The sequence below is a fragment of the Piliocolobus tephrosceles genome, chromosome 1 (genome assembly GCF_002776525.5).
Source record: "Piliocolobus tephrosceles isolate RC106 chromosome 1, ASM277652v3, whole genome shotgun sequence".
Lineage (NCBI taxonomy): Eukaryota > Metazoa > Chordata > Mammalia > Primates > Cercopithecidae > Piliocolobus > Piliocolobus tephrosceles.
Genome location: NC_045434.1, coordinates 214,267,308 through 214,294,514, shown reverse-complemented (window position 1 = coordinate 214,294,514; position 27,207 = coordinate 214,267,308). Strand labels below are relative to the sequence as shown.

The 27,207-nt window shown below is 56.6% G+C and overlaps 1 protein-coding gene across 1 annotated transcript in view; it reads left to right on the top strand.

The window, feature by feature from the left end:
* CAMTA1 (calmodulin binding transcription activator 1) overlaps positions 1-27,207 on the top strand; it is a 953,649-nt gene that overhangs the window by 821,598 nt on the left and 104,844 nt on the right. Inside the window, exons 8-10 of the mRNA XM_031934754.1 lie at positions 1,606-1,759; positions 21,937-22,077; positions 23,549-25,395. Of these exons, the coding sequence (XP_031790614.1) occupies positions 1,606-1,759; positions 21,937-22,077; positions 23,549-25,395 (2,142 nt within the window). The remainder of the gene's footprint in view (positions 1-1,605; positions 1,760-21,936; positions 22,078-23,548; positions 25,396-27,207) is intronic.

Genomic DNA, 27,207 nt, shown 5'->3' with positions numbered 1-27,207 from the left:
GGAGACCATAAGAAAGCCACAGAAGTCCCAATGCTCATCCCAGCGACACTGCTGCCTCACAAAGGCCCCTTGGCATGTCCTATCCGAGCTCAGGGGGCAGAAAGCGACAGAGGACATTCTTAATAAGATGTGACGGGAAGGGGCTGACTGCTAAATAGAACCGATTTGAGACAAACTGGGCTTTTTTTTTTTTTTTTTTTTCGGAGTCTCGCTCTGTCGCCCAGGCTGGAGTGCAGTGGTGCGATCTCGGCTCACTGCAACCTCTGCCTCCCAGGTTCACACCACTCTCCTGCCTCAGCCTCCCAAGTCACTGGGACTACAGGTGCCCACCACCATGCCTGTAATTTTTTTTTTTTTTGTATTTTTTAGTAGAGATAGGGTTTCACCGTGTTAGCCAGGATGGTCTCAATCTCCTGACCTCGTGATCCGCCTGCCTCGACCTCCCAAAGTGCTGGGATTGCAGGCTTGAGCCACTGTGCCTGGCCGAAACTGGGCCTTTTAGGTCTTCAGACTGAGAGCTCTTTCCCAGAATACCCGGTGGGCAGCTGGTGCCCAGAAGTTCAGGAAACTCTGCCCCAGAAGCCAATAAGAAAGAGTGGACGAGCCGGACAGGGTGACAGAAGAGCCCTTCTAGGGAGGAGTTCCCAGAGATTCTGGGCACCAGCTGCCCCCTGGGTACTGCTTAGATGGAAAGTGCCAGCTGGGTGTGGTGGCTCACACCTGTCATCACAGCAGTTTGGGAGGCTGAGGCGGGCAGATTGCTTGAACCCAGGAGTTCAAGACCAGCCTGGCCAATATCGTGAGACCCCATCTCTACAAAAAATACAAAAATTAGCCAGGCGTGGTGGTGTGTGCCTGTAGTACCAGCCTCAGGAGGCTGAAGTGGGAGGATCACTTGAGCTCGGGATGCAAAAGATGCAGTGAACTGAGATCACACCACTGCACTCCAACCTAGACAATGGAGTGAGACCCTGTCTGAAAAAATAAAATAAAGTGCTTCATTGTGGGGCTGTTCGTTGGGGGAGAAGACCACAGCTGAAGGCAGAGGGGCTCCAGCCCTCAGCAGAAGGGGCCTTAAGCTCTGGGAGCTCCTTTTCCCCTTGGGGAGAAGCGGGTGATGATGCCTGTGTTGGGGGCATCCCACAAGCTGTGAGGGGGAAACGCATGTTGGGCATGAAGGAGGGAGACGGTAGTGGCTGTGGTGTGAGGTCAGGGATGTTGGGTTGGAGGGAATTTGACCTCATGCCCGTGGTTCCCAGTTACACACATATCAGCTGATGTGTAGGTCAGAGTTTCTCAATCAGGGGTGATCTTGCCCCCGAGGGGACACTGGGCAATGTCTGAAGACTTTTCCAGGGGTCACAGCTGGGGGGGGAGGGGCTTAATGACATCAGTGGGTGGAGGCCAGGGAGACTGCTAACATCCCACGTGCGCTGGACAGCCCCCACCACAGAACCATCTGGCTGCAACCGTCAGCAGTGCGAGGTCAAGAGAGCCAGGTGTCTGGAGCCTCAGTCTCTGCCTGTACCTGTGGGGTAGGGGGCGGCCCTGACCCTGGCGGGCTCCATGCCACCCTCATGCTGCCAGTCTCTGCTCTCCCCACAGAACCCCGACATCGTCCTGGTGCACTACCTGAATGTGCCAGCCATTGAGGACTGCGGCAAGCCCTGCGGCCCCATCCTCTGCTCCATCAACACCGACAAGAAGGAGTGGGCGAAATGGACTAAAGAAGAGCTCATCGGGCAGCTGAAACCCATGTGTGAGTGGCCTTGGCCAGCCTGGCGCCCCCATGCTGGGGACTAGGCTGGTGTCAACCAGGTGGGGCCAGCAAGGTCCTCTGTGGCCTTGGGAATGCGGGTCTGGAGCCCCATCTTGCTGGAAGGACAGTGGTACCATGAGCTTAGCTTTTGCCCACCTTCATTTGGCCCCTTGTAAGCTCCCTATACAGCAGCCAGGGCATGAAATGCCAGGCCCACATGACAGATGAAAAGAGTGAGGTCTGGAGACACAGAGCATGCAGGGGAAGGAGCAGGCCAAGAGTGGGCCAGGACCGGGTCTCCAGGACCACTGACAGGAGTGGAGGCCAGCTGGGGAGGGAAAGTGTGGAACAGGGGAGGGGTGGCGGGAGCGGACCCTGCCTCCTGCCTTGCCCGTCCACGAGGGATCTGGGCTTAGCCACCGCCTCCTGGACTCAGGGCCCGCCTCGGCTCCCAGGCTGGGTGGCAAATAGATGATGGTAATTGAGCTGGATTTCATTTTGTCAGCAAAGTGGTGCTTTCTGAAGCATCTGTCAGGTGCAAATCACAGAATGCAAAACACTGAGTGAGGCCGGGAAGCCGGGGCTGCTCCGTACTTTGTTGCAGTGGCCACAGCTCCCAGCAGCCGCTGGCGGCTCTCAGTGGCTTCTCCTGCCCACTGTTCAGCAGGGCTCGGGAAAAACAAACACAGGTCTGGGGCTTTCCTGAGCCGAGAAGAGCATGGGGGCTGTTTAGGGCTGGACACGTAGCCCTCGGGGTTCAGGGACATTGATGGTCAGGGCTCAGGGTAAGGACCTGCCATCTGCGGGGCCTGGGGGGTGGGTCAGTGGCTCACTCAGAAGCAGGACTGTCCCTGGAGCTGGCTGGAGGGAGGAAGCAGCTGTTGGTCAGCATAGACAGCAGCGGGGACTGAAATATTCTTTCTGCGGCTGGGAGGAAAGGTGAAGGTCCCTGTGCCTGGGAGGGTCCAGGCTGAGGCTAGGGGCACCTGCAGTGATGTTAATCCTGAGAGTCCCCTGGGTGCTCGGATTCAGGGATCTGCTCCCAGCCTCAAGGTTGGGGATGAGGGTCAGGAGGGACAGAGGGGTCTGTGTGGCAAGGGAGGCCCCCCAGTGGGTGACAGCCCTGCCCACTAAGGGCTGGACCACAAGACTGAGCTTCCTCACATACCGTCCCTTGAGCCAAGTACCCCGCTGGGAGGTTTGGACCAGGCTGGCCTCAGTGCTCCTGCCTGGAAACTCGAGGCAGGCAACCCAGGGGCCTCCTGAGCTCAGGCCACGCCCAGTGGCAACCTTCTTAACTGTGGTCCTGAGCACATCCCTTCCTGCTTAAAACCATTCAATGCACACTCAATGTCCAAGCTCCTGAGCACAGCCTGCAGGCCCCACCCCACCCCAGCCCCTGGCCTCTGCAGGACTCTGCGTCCTTTCTGCCTGTTGTAGTCCCCACTGCCCGGAGCCTGCTGCCTCTCCGCCTGCCCCTCTCCCTGCCTCTGCCTGCTCACCCCGCCTGTTCCTCAGCTCTCAGCCTCTCCACAGGCCCTCCCACCACCCAGCTGGGCCTTCACACTCCTGTGCCCTGGCCTCCTCGAGCCGCCACAGGGGAGATGTCAGCCTCCCACTCTTCATCAGGAGAGGCCTCGTGAGCCTCTTCAAAATGCTGCCGAGCACCAGGACGCATGGGGAAATGGCACAGCTACCCTTGGGAAGCACTCCGGCTCTCCACACAGTGCTGGGCATGCGCAGGGCCCTGGAAATAGCTCTGGAACGGTGGAGGGGAAGGGACCTGCCCAGGGGCCTGAGCAGCAGACAGAAGCTGCAGTGTCCTGGCTCTGGGAGCCGAGGCTGCTCAGTGGCACCTTCCCAAGGGCAGGCCAGAGGCCAGGAGTCTGGGGCACCAGTGCTGGGGGCCCTGCTGTCAGACCCGCCTGCCTGTCCTTCCTACTCAGTACCTAGGGGCACCTCACTATGCAGGGCTGGCACCCGACACTGGGTCCTGCCTAGACCCCGCCCCAGGGGCCTACTCATGCTTTCTCTGCCGCGGGGCCTCAGCTGGGCCAGCACGATGACTCCGCTGACCAGGAGCTCTGGTGCCCTCTGGCCAGGGCGGTAGAAAGAGTCAGGGCTGGTGAGTCAGGAGGCGGGTGCTCGTCCTGGCTTCATGGCTGCCCAGCTGTGCGGCCCTGGGCCAATGCCCCACCCTCTCTGCACCCCAGTACCCCTTCTGTAAAGGGGAAGCAAGAATCTAGCAGCCTCTGCCCTAAGACCAGCACTTCCAGCCAGCTCAGGGGGCCCGGCTCAGCTCCTCCACCCCTGCGCATCCTGTCCAAGGGGCTGAGGCTGCCAGCCTGTCCCATTTCCTGGGAGGTGGAGTCACTCCAGGGGGCTCAACTTTGTCCGTGCACTCCGGGGTTGGAGGAAGTGGCCTGGAACCTCCTTCCTGGGGCTTAGTCAATGCTTTCAAAATAAGGGTCCTAAGGACTCTTGCCTTGAAAGGGTGACCAGGGTCCAGGTGCTTCTGGAGCTCCTCCCACTCCTCAGTGTTCACCTTTAGAGGGGAGTTCCTGCTCCAAACAAGTCTTCAGTCAGGAGGAGGAGTTGCCTTCCTGGCCTGGCCTTTCTGAGCCTTCTGTCTGCTTCTTCTTAGGTCACTAGAAGGCGTTCCTCTTGTCAGATTCCACTGGAAAATTAGGGCCCCTTTGCTGGACAAAGGCCCCATCCACATGGCCGGGGAGCAGCCCCAACCCCACTGGGCCGCAGTAAAAGTTCCGAGAGATTGTGTGAGCCAGAGATTACCAAGGGGGTGCTCCCAAGGGAAAAGATGCCTTTCCAGGTGGCTCCCACAGTCAGAGGCTGCTGGCCTGGGCCCTCCCAAATTCTTCTCCACACACACAGCCCTTCTCCTTCAGCCATACGCTCCCCATCTTCCCTGGAGCTGCGCATCCATCGGACGGGAATGCCTCCTCCAGGCTGGCTGGGAGGAATTAGGCTTTATGAACTCCAGGGAGTGGAAACCAGGCCGGAGCCAGCCTCCAACGCTGAACCGGAGGGAACTGTGAATGCTCAAAAATCTGCAGTGCCTCAGAAAATTATGTAAAACTACAACAAACTCCCCATAAATCTAATACCACTCAGCTCTCTGGTGTCTCAGGGGCGGGGGGAAGCAGAGCCGCACACAATTACTCGTTGAGCGCGTGCGTGTGCTCTGACAGAGACACAGTCTGAGAAACACAGCCCTGGAAACGCGGCTGCGGGAGAAGGCGCAGGTGCCGATCAGGCTTGGAGCACACATAGGGCACCAGCTAAGCGTGTCCGGGGAGAGCAGAGGTGTGCTGAGAGCCAAGAAGACCTCAGATTTGACTCCAGAATCGGGCGGGCCACCCAACACTGGAGCCAAGCACATTATCTGCATCCCGTTTCCACATAAATCACGTGCCTCCAAACACTTCACAGTTTGATTTCCTGATGTTTCCAAATTTCTCTGCCCTCCAGCGGAGCTGTCAGCGGTTTAATCAACATGTTGTGCTTCTCAGGGGTGAAGGGAGATGGGTCTGCAGCCTTTGCCTCACCTGCTGTGAGATGGGGCTCCACGACCTTGTGCCCTGGGAATCGCACCAGGCTGATTGAGAGAATCCCATCCTGGTCCTTGCAGCTGTGGCCCTTGGTCAAAAGGGGGCTTTCCTTCCACCTGCAATCTGAGGCCTGCTTCCTCCAGGTGAAAAAAACCACACACAGAAATACATGAAGATGGCTGATAGGAATTCCCAGGACGTTCCCAGAGATCTTTCCTGTCTTTTGGAATCGCTTCTGTAATCATGAGACTATGGGCCCTGCCACTATGAGGAAGGCCAAAATCACAGTGGCTTCAGTGAGAGGGAAGCTCCTTTGGCTTTCATGTCACAGTTCAGGGTTGATGTGGCAGCCCCAGGGTCAGGGATCGGCCACCCAGGCTCCCTCCAGGTGGCTGCTCCCCATTCCTAGGGCTTTGCCCTCTTTTACATGGTCCAAAATGGCTACTCTAGCTCCTGCCATTGCAACTGCATTCCAGCCAGTGGGAAAAGGAAAAAATAAGGTGGAGGGTGAGTTCCTTCCCTTTAAGGACAGGGCCCACAAGTTGCATACATCATTTCCACTCTCGCGTTGCTGGACAGAATTTTGTCATATGGTTACTTCTAGTTGCAAGAGAGTCTGGGAAGTGTAGTTTTTGGCTATGTAGTTCCATCCTAACATACTCTGGGGAAAGAGGTTCTGCATATGAGTCATTCAGGGCTGAGTAGAGCTGCGCTCAGCCAGGGGTGCCCCTGTGGGCTTCAGCTTTCTGACTCATAGTGCACAGAATTCCTCATCTCAGTCCAAGGCCCGGCAATGACTGTCTGAGGCGCTGTCTGAGGCGCTCTCTGAGGCCTGGAGTTTATAGTATGCAAGTGATCTGAAGCTTAGTATGTCTCATCCTGGAAATGTCGGGGTCTGTTCCAATGCAGCTGGTCTGAGAGAGCACCAGATTTGCACCCAGTAAACCCCCACAGTGTGAGTGAGGAGCTGGAGGGGGAGTCCTCTCCTCCCAGATCTGCCACTGAGAGATGACTTTGAGTGGAGTCGACTGCTCTGCCAGGCAGGGCTCTGAGCTTCTGTCCTGCCAAGCTGGCAGGAAACTTGCTTAGTGATCGTGGGCTGCTCAGAGCCACAGTGGTTCTAAACTGCCATGCCCCAAACCTTGCACCCTCGGCTCCACTGGAACCTACAGAAAGCCAGATGGAACCGTTTCCTCGGAGAAGATCCTCTCCCTCTGAGCACCCGTGGCTTTCTTCCCTGCCCATTTCCTGGCAGCCCAGGAGGGGATGGCACGCCAGGCATTTCCCAGCAAGCTGTTGGTGAGGTTGTTCCATCCGGAGTGAGTGGTGAGGGCATGACTTTTAAGCTATGTTCACAGCCCTTCCCGTGTGGTGATCTTGTCCCAGCTCTCCCGCCTGGAGGCTCCTCTTGGAGGCCCTGGCTGGCCAGATGGCCCTGCAGCCATGAGGAAGGCCTGGGCCTTCCTGCAGGCTTCGAAGGCCTGGAGATCAGCAGGCAGCTCCCGCAGCTGCCTCGGGGTTTAGCTCCACCCTGCCTGCCCGCCCCAGAGCTCCGCTGGTGTCAGGCCAGAGTACTCAGGCCTCTGGGGCAGGTGTCCTCTGCATCACTAGGCGGGCAGCAGGAGGGCTGGCTGTGGAGTCAGCAGAGTCCCAGGGCCTGCACCCACCCTGCATGCACGCCACACAAGTGCTCCATGCACCTCCATGCTTCTGCATGGGCACATGATGTATCCACAGACACAAGTGCATAGGGATTCAGCACCTCCACCCCCACACTTCCTCCAAAAGCAACCTCACCTTCATGGTAGGTGGTGGAGGCCATAGTAAATGTGAGGCCACAAAGGCCATGTTGAAACTGGAGGTGGAGGCCATCCTGAGTGTGGAGTAGAGGCCATAATGAGTGTAGGTGAAGGCCCTGGTGAGTTTGGTGGGGGCCCTGGTGAATTAGGTGGAGGCCATGGTTACTGTGAGAGTGGAGGCTCACCATAGTGAGTTGGTTGGAGGCCGTGGTTACTGTGAGAGTGGAGGCTATGGTGAGTTGGGTGGAGGCTGTGGTGAGTTGGGTGGAGGCCCTGTTGAGTTGGGTGGAGGCCCTGGTGAGTTGGGTGGAGGCCCTATTGAGGTGGATGGAGGCCCTGGTGATTGATGGTGGAGGCCATGGTGACTGTGAGTGTGAAGGCCCTGGTGAGTGGGTGGAGGCCATGGTGTTAGTGGAGGCCCTGTTGAGTTGGGTGGAGGCCCTGGTGACTGAGGGTGGAGGCCATGGTGACTGTGAAGGTGAAAGTCATGGTGAGTTGCATGGAGGCCACGGTGACTGTGAGGGTTGAGGCCACAGTGAGTTGGGTGGAGGCCCTAGTGAGTGTGAGTGGAGGCCCTGTTGAGTTGTGTGGAGGCCCTGGCGAGTGTGGGCTTGCTTTTGCTGTCATGGCCCCCACAGTCCATCTCCCTTAACACGCTGGTCCTCACCTGCAGCCTGTTGGTTTGTCAGGGGCCGGGGTGTCAGCCCTGCCAGCCTTCAGCACCTGTAAGATGGTGCTGCCGAGACACCACACCGTTTCCGGTACCGGGCCTGGGCTAGTTGGCTGCAAACAGGAGCCCCTCATTGCTGAGCAGTAGCTGCAGTGGCAGAGAAATCTGCTCAGAGCGACTGCTTAGCCAGCACCTGCTCTCCAGGGACTCAGCTCACACTGGGACAGGTCGCAGAGCCCAGGATCCCCAGACCGCCCCCAGCCTCCCTCTCTCTGTTCCGGAGGCCCTCGCTGTTGCCAGTACCCAAGCCTGGGGTTGTATGTTCAATGCGCCTTTTGTGTTCTCATAATTTTTCAGACAAAGAGCAAAGATCCAGAAGGGGGGGCTGTGTTTATTTGTTTTGTTTTTTGCTTAGATTGTAATCCTGGTGATTATAGAATATCAAGAAGGAAAATCAACAAAGGCTTCCTTCCCGGGGCTCGCGGAACCGTTCCTGGTCGACCAGCGCCACCTGGTGGCCAGCGGCAGCCGACCCGTTCGGAGACGGGCGCCCCGGGAAGCCTGAATCCCCGACCCAGGCCACCGGGAGCTTGCGGGCGGGGGCCTGTCCCACCCCTGCCTCTGGACCTGGTGTCTGAGATGTACTGGGAAGCTGTTGGGGACCTGCTCTGTAATTCTGGAGTGGTGGGGCTTGGGGTGGGGCTGGAACTAGCAGCAGGAGACCCCAGGGAGAGGTGCCTGTGCCCACCTTTTTTCCTCTCCAGCTCAGTAGATCCTGATCCAGCGTCACGTGGCTGGCTGGGGACGGTGGGCTGGGAGCTCTGACCCTGACTAGGAGCAGGTATCCCTAAGGCTCAGCCGGAGTCCATCGAGGAAGGACAGCAGCCAGCCTGAAAGTCTCAAAGATAACCAGACGTGGTGGCTCACACCTGTAATCCCAGCACCCTGGGTGGCTGAGGCAGGAAGGTTACTTGAGCCTAGGAGTTCAAGATCAGCCTGGGCAACATGGCAAGACCCTGCTCCTACAAAAAATAGAAAACTTAGCCAGATGTGGTGGTGCACACCAGCTACTTGGGAGGCTGAGGTGGGAGGATCACTTGAACCTGGGGAGTTCAGGGCTGCAGAGAGCTGAGATGGTGCCACTGCACTCCAGCCTGGGTGACAGAGCAAGACCTTGTCTAAAGAAAAGAAGAGAGAAGAGAAGAGAAGAGAAGAGAAGAGAAGAGAAGAGAAGAGAAGAGAAGAGAAGAGGGCCAGGCACGGTGGCTGATACCTGTAATCCCAGCACTTTGGGAGGCTAAGGCAGGTGGATCACCTGAGGTCAGGAGTTTGAGACCAGCCTGACCACATGGTGAAACCCCATCTCTACTAAAAATACAAAAATTAGCTGGGAATGGTGGCAGGTGCCTGTAATCACAACTACTTGGGAGGCTGAGGCAGGAGAATCACTTAAACCCAGAAGGCAGAGGTTGCAGTGGGCCAAGATCGCACCATTGTGCTCCAGCCTGGGCAACAGAGTGAGACTCCACCTCAAAAAAAAAAAACAAAAAAAAAAGAAGAAGAAGAAAAGAGAGCTGCAAAGACTTTTCCCTCATGGAGCTACAGGTGTGGGCACAGTAAGGAGCTGGGGGCTGAGCCCCGGGTGGGAGAGAGAGGGGATGTTGCTAGAACTCTTTCTGGCCAGCAGTATTCACTTAGAAGCACGTTTCAGGGTCCTTACCTCTGAGCAGAGACTTCTGGGATAGGAGCAAATGGCTGAATGTCAGGAGTGAGCTTGGGCCCCCCAGGCCACCCAGTTCTGGGGCTCAGAGGGAGCGGAGAATCTTACCCTGGAATCCACCAAGACCCCAGAAAGCCTGAGCAGAGACAATGGCTCCCCTCAGAGCCACCTGGATGGGGCTGAAAGGCACGCGCTTCCCCAGACATTCTGACTCCCTGCGTCTGGAGTGGGCTTCAGACACTGAGTTTTTTATGAAGCTAGGTTCTTGTACTGGGGTCCCCAGAAGACCATACTTTTTAAGAAACCCCGGCCTACAGCAGCCTCTGGCAAGAGGCCAGCCAAGAGCAGGAGCAGCACCTCTTTGAGCCACAGGCCTCCTCAGGTGTCGGCTGGTTCTCACATCCGGGTGGGAGGAGGGCAGGCGTCGGAGGCCACGTGGAGCTTAGTCTAGCCGCACTCCCAGAGGAAGCCACTCCCTGCCATGCACTAAGTACTGGGTGTATCATTTCTGGATGTTCCAGGGCTGCGTGAGGACTTTCTGTAGACTCTGGGTTAAGAAATAGGCCTCTAGAAGTTTCCTTTTTTTGCAGCTGAGGTGTTGGTGCCGGCACATGGTGGGGCCTTGCTAGACACTTGTTGACTTGCACTTGTGAGAAATCCTGGAGTTGCATAAGAAGAAGCACATCTGTGTCCCCACGGCAGGCCCAGGGCCTGGACGGCAGCTCTGTCCCAGAGAGCAGAGGCCCGGCTCCCTGCCTGCATCTGCAGAGCCTGGGAGTCACAGCGGAGGCAGGGATAGTGCTGGCGGTCCCTGGAGAGGATTTCCTCTGCCTTTTACCCTTCCCTTTGGGAAGGAGCTGCTGGCATGAGGAGCAGGCAGGGCAGGTTCCTGGAATCTCCAGGTGGGTCCCAGCCCTCCTCCTGGCTCCTGCCAGAATGCCTGCAGCCCCCTTCCAACTTGGCACAGAGGACAGCAGAGGGTGGGCACGGAGAGGCTGACTTGAGTGTGGGGCTTGCTTCCTACTTTGCTCCCAGGATCCAGGTTTGTTTTGCAAATGTTGGTTTCTCACTCCAGCTAGTTTTGTGGAGCCAATCCAGCCCCCAAGTAGGACTGGAAGAGAAATACTGCTTTTGATTTCCTGTCTCTCCTGGCACCTTGCTGCCCGGGTCCACTTCAAGGCTGCACAGCCGCTTCTGTGACAGGAGTCCCCCTTTTATGGAGTGCACCCTTGTGCTGGTGTTGGGGATACAAGGCCCCACCCACGTCCCGGGTCCTGACTGCTACACAGAGCTGATGCTGAGCCCTGCTAGGTGCCAGGGAGTGGTTCTGTCAAAATTAGAATTCGTTGCCAACATTCAGATCTCCAAATTTGCAGCCTCTCTTTAAAAAAGGAAGGCTCCGGGCCAGGTAGTTGGGAGCCCAGAGGCAGCTGCTCTGTGGACGGAGCCTGGCTTCCTGCGGCTCTGCCTCCCAACACATGAGGAGGAACCTGAGTCCAGGGCCCTAGAGCAATCTTACCAGAAGCAAGATGGAAGCGTCCAGAATCCCACTTGGTCGCCACCCCTCTTTCCGAGTGGCCTGGAGGGGCAGGGGAAAAGCTGATGAGTCCCACATTCCCTGCTATCTCTGCCCTGAGCAGCGCCCGGGGAAAGGGGCTGCAGTTTGGACAGAGTGGGGAGAAGGAAATTCCAGAGGCCATATGCACCCAGATCTGCAGATCACCATGAGGCTCTGACATTGCCAGGCGGCCAGCACTCCTAGTGCATTCACACTTCTCCCACGACACAAAGAATTCCCAGCCTGGTAACAATGCCACTTAGCACATCAGGACAAGATTCTGAGAGCCTCGGGATGGCTCTAAAATGCCACTTTGTATGTCGCTGAGCACCTTGGAGATTTCCTGTGAGGCCAGGGGCAGGGGTAAAGGACATGCCACCCCACATGCTCTGTATTTCCTGATGACGGAGTCACTGGCCAGGCTGGAATGGTGCCTCTCCCTACCCCTCATTGACAAGGTCCGTCCCACCTGCAAGAAGAAAGAATACGGCAAGGTTAAGCTCTCAACACCCTGGCAGTCTGCTGGAACCTCCAGCCCTGCCTTTTCCACAGGGTGTGTGATATTGGGAGGAAGCCCGTGCCCCCCTGGCAGATGGAGGACTGTCATGCCCCAACAGCGAGCCCCAGAAATGACAGGCTCACTGGGGACACGGCAGATAGGTCCCCTCACGTGCACACGGCGGATGCACACTCCATCCCGTCCCCCCTCAGCCTCTGCGCTCCTCGAAATGAGATTTCTGAAAATTTTGTCCTCAGGACCAATAGACGAATGAGAGTTGAGCGGTGAGATAGGGAAATTGAATAGTATGTGGGTGTCTGGATATGAGAAGTTAAATCTAATGAAAATTTCATCCAGTTGAACCAAGAAATCAGAAGCAGGGCCTTTATTCCTGTCAACAAGAATACAGTGAAAATTAAACCAACCCGGCTGCCATTTCCCATTGACCTTGTCGCCATGGAGACAGCCTCCTAGTGTCAACAACACCACGGACTCCAAAGGGGCCCCATTCACTGCAGGAGAGACACGTGGCCAGTCCCTCTCCCATCCGCCTGAGGCACGTGGTTTATAAGGAGAGCAACCATACACCCAGGGTTGCCGGAGAGCATCCCAGCTTATACCAGCGCCTGGACAAATGACCACAGCACCGTTTCTCGGCTCCCAAGGTGACCTGGCTTGACTAGTTAAATGGCCACCCTCTTTCTGGGTCTTTCTTGGGCGGCGGGGTACCTAGGTGGGTAGACTGGACGAACCCAGTTGGAGGAGGAGGATGGGACCCCCACAGCCCTCCAGAAAAGGACACTGCCCCTTGTCCTTGCCACTCGCTCATCACAGCACCCAGAAATCTCTTCCCATGTGAAGGAAGGCCAAGCATCGATTCTAGCAGGTGCCGCCTGTGCAGTAACTATGGTGGCCAAAGCTCCAGGTGGCCTTGCCCTGTCATCCTTCCAAGAGTTACTGCCCCACAGAGCAAAGGGGACAGGCAGCTGGCTCTCACCCATTCCGGGGGCCACCAGGAGCTGAGGCAGACGTCTGGAGTTCTCTCTGTCTCCTCGTCCAATTCCTTTCCAAAGTCTTCCAGGCAGGACTGCAGAGCAGGGGGCTTCCCCTCTCATGCGGCTTTCCACCCTGGCCCGGGCAGATCTCCTATGGATGCCATCACATCAGAATCCAGGGGTGGGGCCACCTGGATAGGGCCCAATGGCACACAGTCAGGTGAACCGGCAAGAGGCACCCACTTTCCAGATGAAGAAACTGAGAGCCAGAGGAATGAAAGATCGTGTTATAAGATCACACAGTGTGTGAGGGAAAGAGCTGCGGCCACTTGGGGGCCCTGACCCCAGGCCCGCATGGTGCTGCCACCCTGTCTCCCACTGTTTCAAATTCTGGCCCCTTCTTCCCGTATGGCCAGCACAGGGCATTGCATTGGAGGTGTTCCGTCCCCTTTGGGAAAGGCCCACCACCGCATGGGACAGCCACATCAGGAATGAAAGACAGCCAAGATGAAGCTGCCCCTCCGCCCCCCTGCCATCCCTCAGGGGGTCCTCTCCCCACCCCCGCCACACCCCAAATGAGGAGGCCCTGTCATGGAGCCAAGCATTGCTCCCACACACATCCTGTACAGTCTGGAATGAACCCTTCTTAGGTTCTTTTGGTTTTTGTAGAAATTCCCCCCAAATGCGTCCCAAACCAGGCACAAAGCCTGCTGCCGTGACAAGGCCAGCACATGCCTCAAGGAAGCCTCAGCGCCCAGGCTTGGACGCCGCGTCGCTGAGATGTCCTCCTTGCAGCGACCTCCCAGGTTTCCTTCCCTCTTCCTCTCCTGCTTGCCATGATTTTCCAAGAGCAGGTCCCCAACAGGCCCTGCGTCCCAGTTCCTCCCGTGGGAGGCTCAAGGAAGAGTTTCTTCTGCCCTGGTCTGGGTGGCTTGGCCAGATGAGTGACAACTGACCTGACCCCGAAGTGAGGAAATCCTAAGCGGGGAGCCAGGGACTTGGGAGCTTCTGCCCACTAAGGCCCCAGCCAGCAAGACCTGGCCCCCCTGAGACAGCCCAGCACCTGCGAAGTCAGGGAGGGCAGGAGAGAAAACTGGGCATCCAGCTTGCGATGACAGCATGTGGCCCAGCCCCAGGACCCTGAGTTTCCTGCACAGTCACCAGCCCCTGGTGAAGGGGCAGCCAAGGGAAACCAGACTCCCCTCCAGGAAGTGAAGCGAGTCTTGCTGCTCATGGCCAGGACCCTCTACTTCCCGATGGGGTCGCTTTTCTCCTCTGCCCACCACTGAGCTGCTGTCCAGTCTTCCTCACCTCCTCCTAGGAGCTGGTCCTGGCAGAGCCGAAAGCCAGGCAGGTCGCCCAGTGGAACGGGCTTGAATCTGCAGCCCCTCCTCACCCCCCACGCACCTGCTGTGTGACCTTTGGCAAGTTACATAACTTCTCTGAGCCTCGGTTTTGGCATTAATAAAATGAGATAATACATTCTGCCTCGAGGGATCACTGGGAGGTTAAAGATATCATCTCGGCCGTGCACGGTGGCTAAAGCCTGTAATCCCAGCACTTTGGGAGGCCGAGACGGGCGGATCACGAGGTCAGGAGATCGAGACCATCCTGGCTAACACGGTGAAACCCCGTCTCTACTAAAAAATACAAAAAACTAGCCAGGCGAGGTGGCGGGCGCCTGTAGTCCCAGATACTCGGAAGGCTGAGGCAGGAGAATGGCATAAACCCGGGAGGCGGAGCTTGCAGTGAGCTGAGATCGGGCCACTGCCCTCCAGCCTGGGCGACAGAGCGAGACTCCATCTCAAAAAAAAAAAAAAAAAAAGATATCATCTCTAGACCCGAGCTTCTCAAACTTGAGTATGCATCAAAGGCCTGTTAGGACATGGATGCTGAGCCCCAAACCCCAGAGTTTCTGATTCTGCAGGTTGGGGCGGGGCCTGAGAAGGTGCATTTCTAACAAGTGTCAGGGGATTCTGCTGCTGTGGGGGCCACACTTTGAGTAGCACTGCTCCACAGGAGAGTGGCCCGCCCTATGCCCCACCCACAGCAGAGGCCCATGGAGTACATAGTATTGTTATTATTTTTCCCCCTTTTTTTTGAGACAGAGCTTCACTCTGCCACCCAGGCTGGAGTGCAGTGGCCCGATCACAGCTCACTGTGGCCTTGACCTCCCTGGGCTCAGGTGATCCTCCTGCCTCAGCCTCCCATGAAGCTGGGACTACAGGTGCCCACCACCACACCAGGATAATTCTTTTTATTCTTTTGTAGAGACTGGGTCTCGCCACGTTGCCAAGGCTGGTCTCCAACTCCTGGGCTCAAGTGATCCACCCGCCCCAGCCTCCCAAAGTGCTGGGATTACCGGTGTGAGCCACCACGCCTGGCCTTGTTCTTTCTTTCTTTTTTGGAGTCAACATATAAAGATGCTCACACGCTGCCTGGCATGGAGGATATGTCCAATAACTATCATTATTTTTGTTGTTATTATTATTGAAACATGAGCTCTGCTTACAGCTCACTGAGGAAAATGATGAACCAATTTTTTAAAAAAGTGCTAGTGAGGGCATGATTGATTGAGAAATTGACCATTCACTCATGCACTCTACCAGCCTTTATTAAGCAAGTACTATGTGCCAGGCATTGTTCTGAGGATGGGAGACAAGCAGTGAACAACTTGGCAAGGCTTGCCCTCAGGATCCAAACTCCAGCTTCTGGGGACAGGCGTGAGCAGCCAGGAAGGCTACTGTGATTTCTCTACCCATAGTTCTCAAACTGGAGCATGCATTTGAATTCCCACAAAGGTTCCATAGGACACAGGTGCTGGGCCCCATCCTGAGTCTGTGATTCGATGGGTTTGGGGAGGGCCTGAAAATGCGCCAGAGGTGGGGGCTTGAGCTGGGCTGTGCTGGAAAGAAGGGTGGCATTTAAAGTGGTAGAAGGGCCAGGCGCGGTGGCTCACACCTGTAACCCCTGCACTTCAGGAGGCCGAGGTGGGCGTATCACTTGAGGTCAGGAGTTTGAGACCAGGCTGATGAACATGGTGAAACCCTGTCTCTACTAAAAATACAAAACTTAGCCAGGCATGGTGGCGCTCACCTGTAGTCCCAGCTACTCGGGAGGCTGAGGCATGATAATTACTTGAACCCAGGGGTCGGAGGTTGCAGTGAGTAACCTCCGGAGTAGTAGAGGAGAGAGGCATTCTGGAAAGCCCCTGATGTCAGAACCCCTTGAACTGTACACACACACACACACACCCCTATACACACAAATAAACACACCTATACACACCTGCACACCTATAAACACACACCTATACACAAACACACCTATATCCACACCCACACACCTATGCACACTGATACACACCTATACACCCACACCTATACACACATCTATATACACACATACTGATACACCCACACCTGTACACACACCTATATGTACACAGATTTTTACATGCACACCTATACACACACACACACAAGTGTGCAGTGCATAGAGCAGGGTGGGTGTGGACCTCTAGCCAGAGAGCCCGAGGATGGGGACGGCCTGAGCCCCCAAGCAGAGTGTATTATTCGGCCTCCAAAACTCATGTTGAAATTGAATTCCCAGGTGCAGCTGTGTCTGGAGGTGGCCCCGTGGGAGATGTTTCACTGCTGCACTTAGGGTTCCTGGGAACGGATTCTTTTTCTTCACCCGTCCACCATGCAATGACGTAGCAAGGAGGTCCTCAGCAGTCACTGGCAGCTTGATACTGGACTTCCCAACCTCCAAAACTATAAGCCAATACATTTCTGTTCTTTATGAATTTCCCGGTCTGCGGTATTCGGTTGTAGCAGCACAAAACAGACTAAGACACTGCCCTCACAGAGTACCACAGACTGGGGGCTTAAATAACAGAAATTGATTGTCTCACAGTCTGCAGGCTGGGAGCCCCAAGATCAAGGGGCACTGGGGTTGGTTTCTGGTAGGGCCTCTCTTCCTGGGTTGCAGACAGCCACCTTCTCACTGCGTCCTCATATGACCATTTCTCTGTGCATGGGCAGTCCTGGTGTCTCCTCCTCTGCTTATAGGGACATTCAGTCTTGCTGGGATAGGGTCCCACCCATGTGACCTCACTTAACCGTAATTACCTCCTTAAAAGTCTGTTTCCAGATACAGTCACATTGGTGGTTAGGGCTTCAACCTATGGATTTGGTCGGGGACACAGTTCAGTTCATGACAGAGGAAAATAGCAGAGCCCTACCGTGGCTCAGGCTTAGACTGCGTAGCTGAAGCTCTCCGCCTCTTCCCAAGGGCCTGGGATGGAGCAGCTGCAACCCAAGAGGCCCTCGGCTGGCAGCCTGCCCCATGTGGGGTGAGGCCCCTACGCCTTCCCCCAGCCCTCTCCTCCAGATCTCAATTACTCTCTTCCCAGCGGTCGGCCGCCTCTTGGGTAAATTGTTCATCAGATGATGCTCTCCAAAGCATGGGCCACATGCTGTTGTCATTGATTTCATTTTGATTATTCATATTAGTGGAAGCGCTGCTGACTTGCCACGGGCCATAATTAGGGTAAACATCTTGTACAAGGGCTAGGTCAGCATTGGAGTGGGCCTGGGGTTTCTGCAACGGCCACTCCCAGCCTCAGCTCTGCAGGCCGATCCTCACACAGGCTGCGCTGCAGGCAGCCCTGTCGGAGGGAATGCAGTCCCGGCCTGTGTTTCACGGGGCAGCCTCAGGGCTTCTGGGGTAGCTATAGGAGGACACCTTTCGAGGAGCCAGCATCCTGCTTTCCAGGGGCCAGTGTGGCCATCCTGCCTGCCCCGGTCTTGCGGAGCCCCATGCTGGGTCTGGCTTATCCCACCCCATACCAAGCCTTTCTTCTCTCTGGTACTTCCCCTGACCCAGCCTTCCTGGGGATACAGGTCTCTCTCAGGATACCTGAGCGGACCAGGGGCCACCACCCAGGCCCCATCTATGGGGAGCTGCAGAGAGGGTCCCTCTGTCTGGGATTCAGCTCAGGCCATCCTGCCTGAGAACGGGGAGTCAGGTGCCACCCAGTGAGGTACAGTGAGCAGGAGGGGACAGACGTGACCCAGAGCCACCAGGACATTACCTTTCTGGGAATTCCCCTTCCTCTTTCTGTGTCTCCTGTCTTACATGTCACGGGAGGGCACGTGATCAAGTGTACTGTTAATGTGGTTTTCCTTTTGCTGCTTTAAAAGGGGGAAGGGGCCAACGGGGAGGCCAGCATGCGTGGCTGTTAACCTTCCTTTCATAAAGCGCTTGTTCCCTATAGAAATCTCCCGTCCCGCTGATTGATTCCAGGTCGGGAAGCAGAGCATGACATGTTAAAAGCCGTCTTGATAGTATTTGATATTCAGTGCTAACAACTCACCATCTCAAAGGAGGGGGCTTGTCTCCACCCCCCCCACCCCACCCCCACCCCTACCCGCCCCCCCAACCCGCCCCCCCGCAACACCAGAGCAAGGAGGGAGACAATCTGCATGTTGGATGTGCCAGGACAGTAGGTAATTTGCATTAAGCATCCAGAAACTCTCTGCTTGCAATCTGTCAGCCTTCACTGGGTCTTCATTTTATAACCTTCACAACATAAGGAGGAGAGCAAGAGGCAGAGAGAATGCGGCTGCCGCACCCCCATCGGGGCTAGAGTGGAAACCTGGCCTGATTGGCGGTTGTCAGAGCAGAGGGGGCCCTGATCTGAAATGCCAGGAGACTCTGCCAGCCAGGGGATTCGAAAGCCTCGCTACACGGAGACCCAAGACCCTTGAGTGGGGTGTGGCCTGAAGGCCAGAAGCCAGAGGTGGGGCTGCCCTGAAATCAGCTCATCTCCCCAGAGAGCCAAGTTCAAACTCAGCAGGGATCTTCCCAGAGAACGTGTGGCCTGGCTCGGCAAGGGGCACCTGCTCAGAGTTCCCACGGGGAGAAGCTCCCATGGTGAGCTCGGCAGGGGGGTCTGCTCTTGGACTTGCAGTTCCCTGCTGAGTTTGAGCTTTCAACAGAGCTGTGTGTTCTCCCATCCTAGCGGCATGCAAGGAGCCTCTGCAGAGCTTTAAAAAAATACCTGGCACCACCTGAGACCAATGACGTGAGAATCTCCTCTCTGGGGCCTGGGTACAGCCAGAGTAGGGGACCCACAGCTGGAACAGACCACGGCCTGTGCAGCGGTACAGAGGGGAGTCTCACGTCCTGCCCTGCGGCCTCTGGAGTGTGATTTGGGCTGTCACCTCCCCTCCTGAGCCTCTGTTTTCTCATCTGTAAAATGAGTCTGGAAATGTCTTTAGCCAAGGAGTGCCCTGGGCATAGGGACAGGCCAGAGAGCCTGTGACCCCTCATCCTGCCTCCACCAGGTCCTCTCTGCAGTAATCTGTCTTCTGTATTGAATTTCTAGGTAGAGGTTTATTTAAGAAAAGGGTCCCATAGCTATGACGAGGTTTTAAAGCCCCTGGCCCGGGCCTTCCCTCCAGCTGTCAGGGACAAGGTGCTTAGGGGGTTGCTGGAGAATTCCTCCACTGTCCACCTAAAGGAAGATGGGCTGTCAGTGCTGCCACCCGCCTGCCTGCACCTATCACATAAAGTTCTGAACATGGCAGCTTGGCAAGCTGGTGCCACTCAGCCCCACCCATCCCCCTCAGTGACCCACCAGAATCCCAGACCCCCTGAGAATAAGATGCAGGAGGCAGGGCACTGCAGACCTCAGAGGAGCCTCCTCAGAGTGGAGCAGAGGGGAAGGAAAGGGGAGCAGACACCCAGGTCAAGCGACCGCACACACACAGAAGGAAAGCAGACGGCACACACACAGAAGGCAAACCCCGAAGGTATTCCTGCCAAATCCCAAGCCTCACACGTGGGTGATTTCCTTTGAAAAACTATCAGAGGCTGGGCTCGGTGGCTCACACCTGTAGTCCCAGCACTTTGGGAGGCCAAGGCAGGTGGATCATGAGGTCAGGAGTTCGAGACCAGCCTGGGCAATATGGTGAAACCCCATCTCTACTAAAAATACAAAAATTAGCCAGGCATGGTGGCAGGCTCCTGTAATCCCAGCTATTCAGGAGGCTGAGGCAGGAAAATCGCTTGAACCCAGGAGGCGGAGGTTGCAGTGAGCCGAGATCACACCACTGCACTCCAGCCTGGACAACAGAGCGAGACTCAGTCTCAAAAAAACAAAAACAAAAAAAAGAGTAAGAAGAAAAGAAAAACCATCAGAGTTATAATTAAAGGGAGCTCTACACCCAGGAACAGAGGCATGAGATGAATGGCCACCTCAGAGATCTACATGCAGCGTTCTGGGGCTGAGCCATCTGTGGATTTCACAGCAAGATGCTTCCTGCCACAAGTCCAGTCCCCATAGCATCAGCCAGGCCCCAGGGCAGGGCCAGCACTGCCTGCTGGGTGTCACAGTCATCACTGTCATCACCATCATCACTAGTGATATTATGACAACAGCTTCCCTTTTTTGGGGTATGCACAAAGTGCCAGGCATGTACATCATGTTTTCTCCTGGCCAGTTCTCCAGGCAGGGACTGCTACATGCCCACTTTACAAGTGAGGAAACTGAGGCTCAGAGAGGCTAAGCAACTTGCCCAAATCCACACAGCAAGATCAAAACCTAGACTCAGGCCAAGTACAATGGCTCACACCAGTCATATCAGCCCTTTGGGAGGCCAGGAGTTCCAAACCAGCCTGCGTAACATAATGAGACCCTTGTCTCTACAAATAATTTTTTTGTTTGTTTTGAGACAGAGTTTCATTCTTGTTCCCCAGGCTGGAGTGCAATAGTGCGATCTCCGTTCACTGCAACCTCCGCCTCCCGCGTGGTTTTTTTGCCTCAGCCCCCAAGTAGTTGGGATTATAGGCGTGTGCCACCATGCCTAGCTAATTTTGTATTTTTAGTAGAGTCGGGGTTTGACCATGTTGGTCAGGCTGGTCTCAAACTCCTGATCTCAGGTGATCTGCCCACTTTGGCCTCCCAAAGTGTTGGGATTACAGGTGTGAGCCACTGTGCCTGGCCTCTACAAATAATTTTTTAAAAAAACATCCAAGTGGAGTGACACATGCCTATAGTCCCAGCTCCTCAGGAGGCTGAGGTGGGAGGATCACTGGAACCCATGAGGTCGAGTCTACAGTGAGTTGTGTTTATACCACAGCACTCCAGCCTGAGAAACAGAGTGACACCCTATTTCAAAAAAAAAATAAATAAGTAAATCTTGGATTCAAATCCAAGTCTGAATCAAGCCAGCTCCTACCTGCCATGTTGACGCTCTCCTTGTCCCCCTGCATTCTAGGGCCCTTCACAGAACTGGGGCCGGTGCTGCGAGGGTTAGCGGCTGAGCCCTGGAGCTGGTGGGAGAGCAGCTTCAGCCAAAGGAGGAAGGACATTGCTCTCGTATCGATAAAGCCACTGGCCTCTCCCTATCTCGACCCTGTGCCCTGCTCCTCTGCGCCTGGAGCCCCAGCACCAGCTCCAGCCCCAAAGCTGCGAATCCACTGCCTCTCAGCCTGGCCCCACTAGAGAGAGCTGGATTGCTCCATGTGCCAGACTCAGGACTTAGCCACCCCTTGGCCGGGTCTGCCCCAGCTGAGAAAAGTGCTCCGCTGGAAAAGTCAGTTTAGACTTCCAGCCCCCATCCTGCCGGGCAGGTGGGGAAACCCCAACCCCAACTCCAGGGACTGCAAAAGTGCCGGGAGGAAGGTCGAGCCCAGATCCTGGGGTGGCTATTCAGATGGCTACCATCAGTCAGCACTGGGCACTGAGGCCCCTGCCTTCCAGGCCCTGTGGGTCCTTCAGTCCCGTCTCCATCTCCCCTGGCCTCTCCTGCATCTGCAATCACTTTGGGGCAAAGAAGTCAGAGTCTTGCCCTCCAGGGTGGGGCCACCTCCGCACACACTCCTGGGAGAGGCGTTGGTCCTCCCGGCTCGGTGCTTGTTGGTCCACCACCTCTATCCTGAGTCTCCACAAGAGGCTCACAGACTGGGAAGTCCCTCGGCCTCATGTCCACTCTCCTTCCGTCCTTGTTCCCTTTCTCTTCCATTCCAGCACCCCAGGAAGAGCCACCTCGTGCACTCTGACTTTAGGGAAACAAAAGCAGAACTCTATGTGGTCCACTCCCTGGGCTGCACCATCGTGAGGGGGAGCGAAGAGGGGAAGGAACAGCTCAGAGTCCCCAATGGGTGCAGGGATCCGATGGGGGCAGCCTGGCCTCCCTCCCCCGCTCCTCTCCCGCTCATCCATTCACCCCAGGAGCCGGCTCCCCAGCAGAGAGGGCTGCCCTCAGGGAGGGACTGGGTCCTACCCCTCGGCCCCACCCAGGCCCCCTCTGCACCTGCGGGCTCTGACAGCGCCCCCCCGCCTCTCTCTCCACAGTCCACGGCATCAAGTGGACCTGCAGCAATGGGAACAGCAGCTCGGGCTTCTCGGTGGAACAGCTGGTGCAGCAGATCCTCGACAGTCACCAGACCAAGCCCCAGCCGCGGACCCACAACTGCCTCTGCACCGGCAGCCTGGGTGAGCCGGGGCTCCCAGGGCAGGTGGGCGCCACAGGGACGGGAGCCCTACCAGGCAGCCATCATTGCTGTCCTCTGTGGGAGTAGCCACGACATCTAGTGAGGGAGGAGGGGGACAGGACAGTCAGGCACTGGGTGACACCACCGCACCCAGGACAGACACAAGGCAGGCCTTCTGCCTCGTCCTGCCCTGCAGCTGGCTGGCAGTCCACTCTGGGCAGGAGGTAGCAGTGTCCAGAGGGACAGCTTCCTCCATGGGGCAAGAACTGGGGGCAGCAGCATTGGGGGAGCGAGGAACTCTGGGGCTCGGGGCCTCTCCGTTCAGGCCCACACTCGGGCATCCTCTGCCAGAGGGCACTGGGGTCTTCGGGAGACCTGCCCTGCGTCAATGACACCACACGGGCTCAACCTCTTTCTTTAACCTCTGTCTCCAAGAACGTGAAGCGTCCCACGCTCTCCTTCCTAATGTGTCTGTTTTTCTGATAATGGTATTTGCTCTTTGAAATGTGCGTTCTCCTCTCCCTGGGCTGACTTAATTAGATAGTCCCATTAGAGGTCGTGTCACTTCTCAGCACAGTCTTCGTGCATTTAGGAGTCTTGGTGGTGAGGCTGTAACAGGATCGGGGAGAATTTGCCCTTTCATCAAAAGCAAAGTGACCCTTATCAGATGAAATGAAAATGGTGAAAACATCCGATGGGTGGGAGAGAAAAGCCGTGCTGGCTGCCAGGGCTGGAGGAGCTGCCAGGGAGGCTTTGCCAACCTCAGAAACGCTCAGCTCCTGAGGCTTGCACGTCTGAAATGAGGAGCAAGGGCTCTGTCCCTACTTAGGACCTAGAAGGATTTTTGTGCCCCAGAGAGCGGAGGATAGGCCTGGGCTTACGTACCTTTCTGCCTCTGGAGCAGGGACCAGAACCCTCTCTGGTCATTTCCATCACCTTCCCATTGACCTCTGGCTGCCAGGCCCCAGGGGTGGCTCCTCACCAGGTCACGGGCTGAGCAGCTGTGGGAAGTTGGGGAGGGCGGTGGGGGAGGATACGAACATAGCCACCCTCCCCAGGCAGACCCCCTCTTGCCAGCAAAGGCCCTTCCAGGTGAGTGGTGTCTGTCTCTGATGGTGGAGGGGACTTTCCTGGATGTTGACATTCTCTCCACCTTCTCCTTCCCGACTTCCCATGTGCTTCCTATTGGAAAAGAGCATCAAGGTCAAAGCTCCTCTGATCTTTGGAGGAGGGTCAAAGGGGCATGAGACGGCCCCCGGGCTTGGGGTACATGTCCCAGGGCTGAGGGTCTGTGGCCTGCCTGGGGCACCGGGTCTGGACTTTGCCAGAGGCCCAGCTGCTGTGGGGCAGGTCCGCCACGGTCCCGGCTCTGACTCTCTTTCTGCGTGTGCACGTGTGTGCGCACATGTGTACCTGCGTGTGCACGTGTGTGCCTGCGTGTGCATGTGTGTGTTGTGTTCTGCTCTCTGCAGGAGCTGGCAGCAGCGTGCATCACAAGTGTAACAGTGCCAAACACCGTATCATCTCGCCGAAGGTGGAGCCACGGACAGGGGGGTACGGGAGCCACTCGGAGGTGCAGCACAATGACGTGTCGGAGGGCAAACACGAGCATAGCCACAGCAAGGGCTCCAGCCGCGAGAAAAGGAACGGCAAGGTGGCCAAGCCCGTGCTGCTACACCAGAGCAGCACCGAGGTCTCCTCTACCAACCAGGTGGAGGTCCCCGACACCACCCAGAGCTCCCCCGTGTCCATCAGCAGCGGGCTCAACAGCGACCCGGACATGGTGGACAGCCCGGTGGTCACAGGTGTGTCCAGTATGGCAGTGGCCTCTGTGATGGGGAGCTTGTCCCAGAGCGCCACGGTGTTCATGTCAGAGGTCACCAACGAGGCTGTGTACACCATGTCCCCCACCGCTGGCCCCAACCACCACCTCCTCTCGCCTGATGCCTCTCAGGGCCTCGTCCTGGCCGTCAGCTCCGACGGCCACAAGTTCGCCTTCCCCACCACGGGCAGCTCGGAGAGCCTGTCCATGCTGCCCACCAACGTGTCCGAAGAGCTGGTCCTCTCCACCACCCTCGACGGTGGTCGGAAGATTCCAGAAACCACCATGAACTTTGACCCCGACTGTTTCCTTAATAACCCAAAGCAGGGCCAGACGTACGGGGGTGGAGGCCTGAAAGCCGAGATGGTCAGCTCCAACATCCGGCACTCGCCGCCCGGGGAGCGGAGCTTCAGCTTTACCACCGTCCTCACCAAGGAGATCAAGACCGAGGACACCTCCTTCGAGCAGCAGATGGCCAAAGAAGCGTACTCCTCCTCCGCGGCGGCCGCGGCAGCCAGCTCCCTCACCCTGACCACCGGCTCCAGCCTCCTGCCGTCGGGCGGCGGCCTGAGTCCCAGCACCACCCTGGAGCAGATGGACTTCAGTGCCATCGACTCCAACAAGGACTACACATCCAGCTTCAGCCAGACGGGCCACAGCCCCCACATCCACCAGACCCCCTCCCCCAGCTTCTTCCTGCAGGACGCCAGCAAACCCCTCCCCGTCGAGCAGAACGCCCACAGCAGCCTGAGTGACTCTGGGGGCACCTTCGTGATGCCCACGGTGAAAACGGAGGCCTCGTCCCAAACGAGCTCCTGCAGTGGTCACGTCGAGACGCGGATAGAGTCCACTTCCTCCCTCCACCTCATGCAGTTCCAGGCCAACTTCCAGGCCATGACCGCGGAAGGGGAGGTCACCATGGAGACCTCGCAGGCGGGGGAAGGGAGCGAGGTCCTGCTCAAGTCTGGGGAGCTGCAGGCCTGTAGCTCTGAGCACTACCTGCAGCCTGAGACCAATGGCGTGATCCGCAGTGCCGGCGGCGTCCCCATCCTCCCGGGCAACGTGGTGCAGGGACTCTACCCCGTGGCCCAGCCCAGCCTTGGCAATGCCTCCAACATGGAGCTCAGCCTGGACCACTTTGACATCTCCTTCAGCAACCAGTTCTCCGACCTGATCAACGACTTCATCTCCGTGGAGGGGGGCAGCAGCACCATCTATGGGCACCAGCTGGTGTCGGGGGACAGCACGGCACTCTCACAGTCAGAAGACGGGGCGCGGGCCCCCTTCACCCAAGCAGAGATGTGCCTCCCCTGCTGCAGCCCCCAGCAGGGCAGCCTGCAGCTGAGCAGCTCGGAGGGCGGAGCCAGCACCATGGCCTACATGCACGTCGCCGAGGTGGTGTCGGCCGCCTCGGCCCAGGGCACCCTGGGCATGCTGCAGCAGAGTGGACGGGTGTTCATGGTGACCGACTATTCCCCAGAATGGTCTTACCCAGAGGTAAGCTACCACTGCTGCCGCCACCTGTCACCTCCCCTCCCGCCCACCTCGCCGGCCCCTGCGCCACCCTGCAGCTAAGGGATGCCTGTGGCTGCCCTTCAGAGGAAGCTCTGTACCATAAAGATGACACTTTCCCCTCCTTGTGTCCCCACAGCACTTGAACACCTCCATCTTTCATGCAGTGATTCTCAAACTTCACTGGGGCAAGTAGCTTTAAAGTTGGGGTCCTTGGCCTGGTGCCGTGGCTCAAACCTGTAATCCCAGAACTTTGGGAGGCTGAGGCAGGAGGACCACCTGAGCCCAGGAGTTCCAAACCAACCTGGGCAACATAGTGAGACCTGGTTTCAACAAAAAATTAAAAAAATAAGCCAGGTGTGGTGGGGCCTGCCTATGGTCCCCGCTATTCTGGAGGCTGAGTCTGGAGGAGCACTTGAGCCCGAGGCTGCAGGGAGCTGTGATTGTACCACTGCACTCCAGCCTGGATGACACAGTGAAACCCTGTCTCAAAAAAAAGAAAAAAGAAAGAAAGAAAAGAAAAAGTCAGGTGTCCTTGGAGGCAAAATGCTCCCCTAGCTCCAGCCAGAGTTGTCTGCTGTTTCTCGATTTATGTGTTAAGAGTCCATTTATGTTTTGCTCTGTTTTTTTTTTTGAAAAGTGGTCCCAAGGTTGCTTAAAAAAATTCAAAAGTCACTATTGGCCAGGCTCAGTGGCTCAGGCCTGTAATCCCAGTACTTTGGGAGGCCAAGGTGGGTGGATCACCTGAGGTCAGGAGTTCGAGACCAGCCTGGCCAACATGGTGAAACCCTGTCTCTACTAAAAACACAAAAAATTAGCTTGGTGTGGTGGCGTGTGCCTATAATCTCAGCTACTCGGGAGGCTAAGGCAGGAGAATCACTTGAACCCAGGAGGCGGAGGTTGTAGTGAGCCGAGATCATGCCACTGCACTCCAGCCTCGGCAACAAGAGTGAAACTCTGTCTTTAGAAAAAAAAAAGTAGCCATCATAAATCATCTACATCCACTGCCTTCGCTCTACTTCTCTAAGCCAAACAAGAACAAAACCTAAAATCTCTCTCAAAACTGAACAGGGCACAGCCTCTGAAGAGTCATCCTGAAGATCCTTCTTAAGTAAACCTGGCCCTCTGCAAAGTTCAACACAGGTCATAGGACGCAGGACTCCAACCTGCACCCTCCCCTAGTCCCCAGGCCACCTCAGCTCCCAGGGATCTGACTTTGAGAACCACTACTCCAAAGACCAAAGCATCTTGCCTCAGGGACACAAGCAGTAGGGGCATCTCTGCTTTTTCTCTAGAGTAGAATAGCACAGAAAGGCAACAGAGTGGCCCAGGCTTTCCCTAAATAACCTAATGTACACAGCATGTGCTCCCTGACCTCTCCCCAGCCTATCTGGGTGCTCAGGGACCAGCCTGTACACCACGGGCCCTGAGTGGACACTTCCCAGGAGGTGGGCTGCCCACAGCTCACTCGGTTGGACAACACCAAAGACAGGGGCTCTTACTTCCTCACCCTTCTTCCCCGCTGGCGAAGCTAAGAAAATCTGTGTACAGTTGCCCCCAGCTCTCCCATCCCGGATAGGAAGAGCCCAGAAGGATCATACTGGGCTTCCTCTTGGTGTAGTTTGGTGTGACCATGTTTCTGACCCCCTGCTGTTTTTGTTTTGTTTTTTCTTTTTCTTTTTTTTTTTTGAGACAGAGTCTAGCTCTGTCGCCCAGGCTAGAGTGCAGTGGCGTGATCTCGGCTCACTGCAAGCTCCGCCTCCCGGGTTCACGCCATTCTCCTGCCTCAGCCTCCCA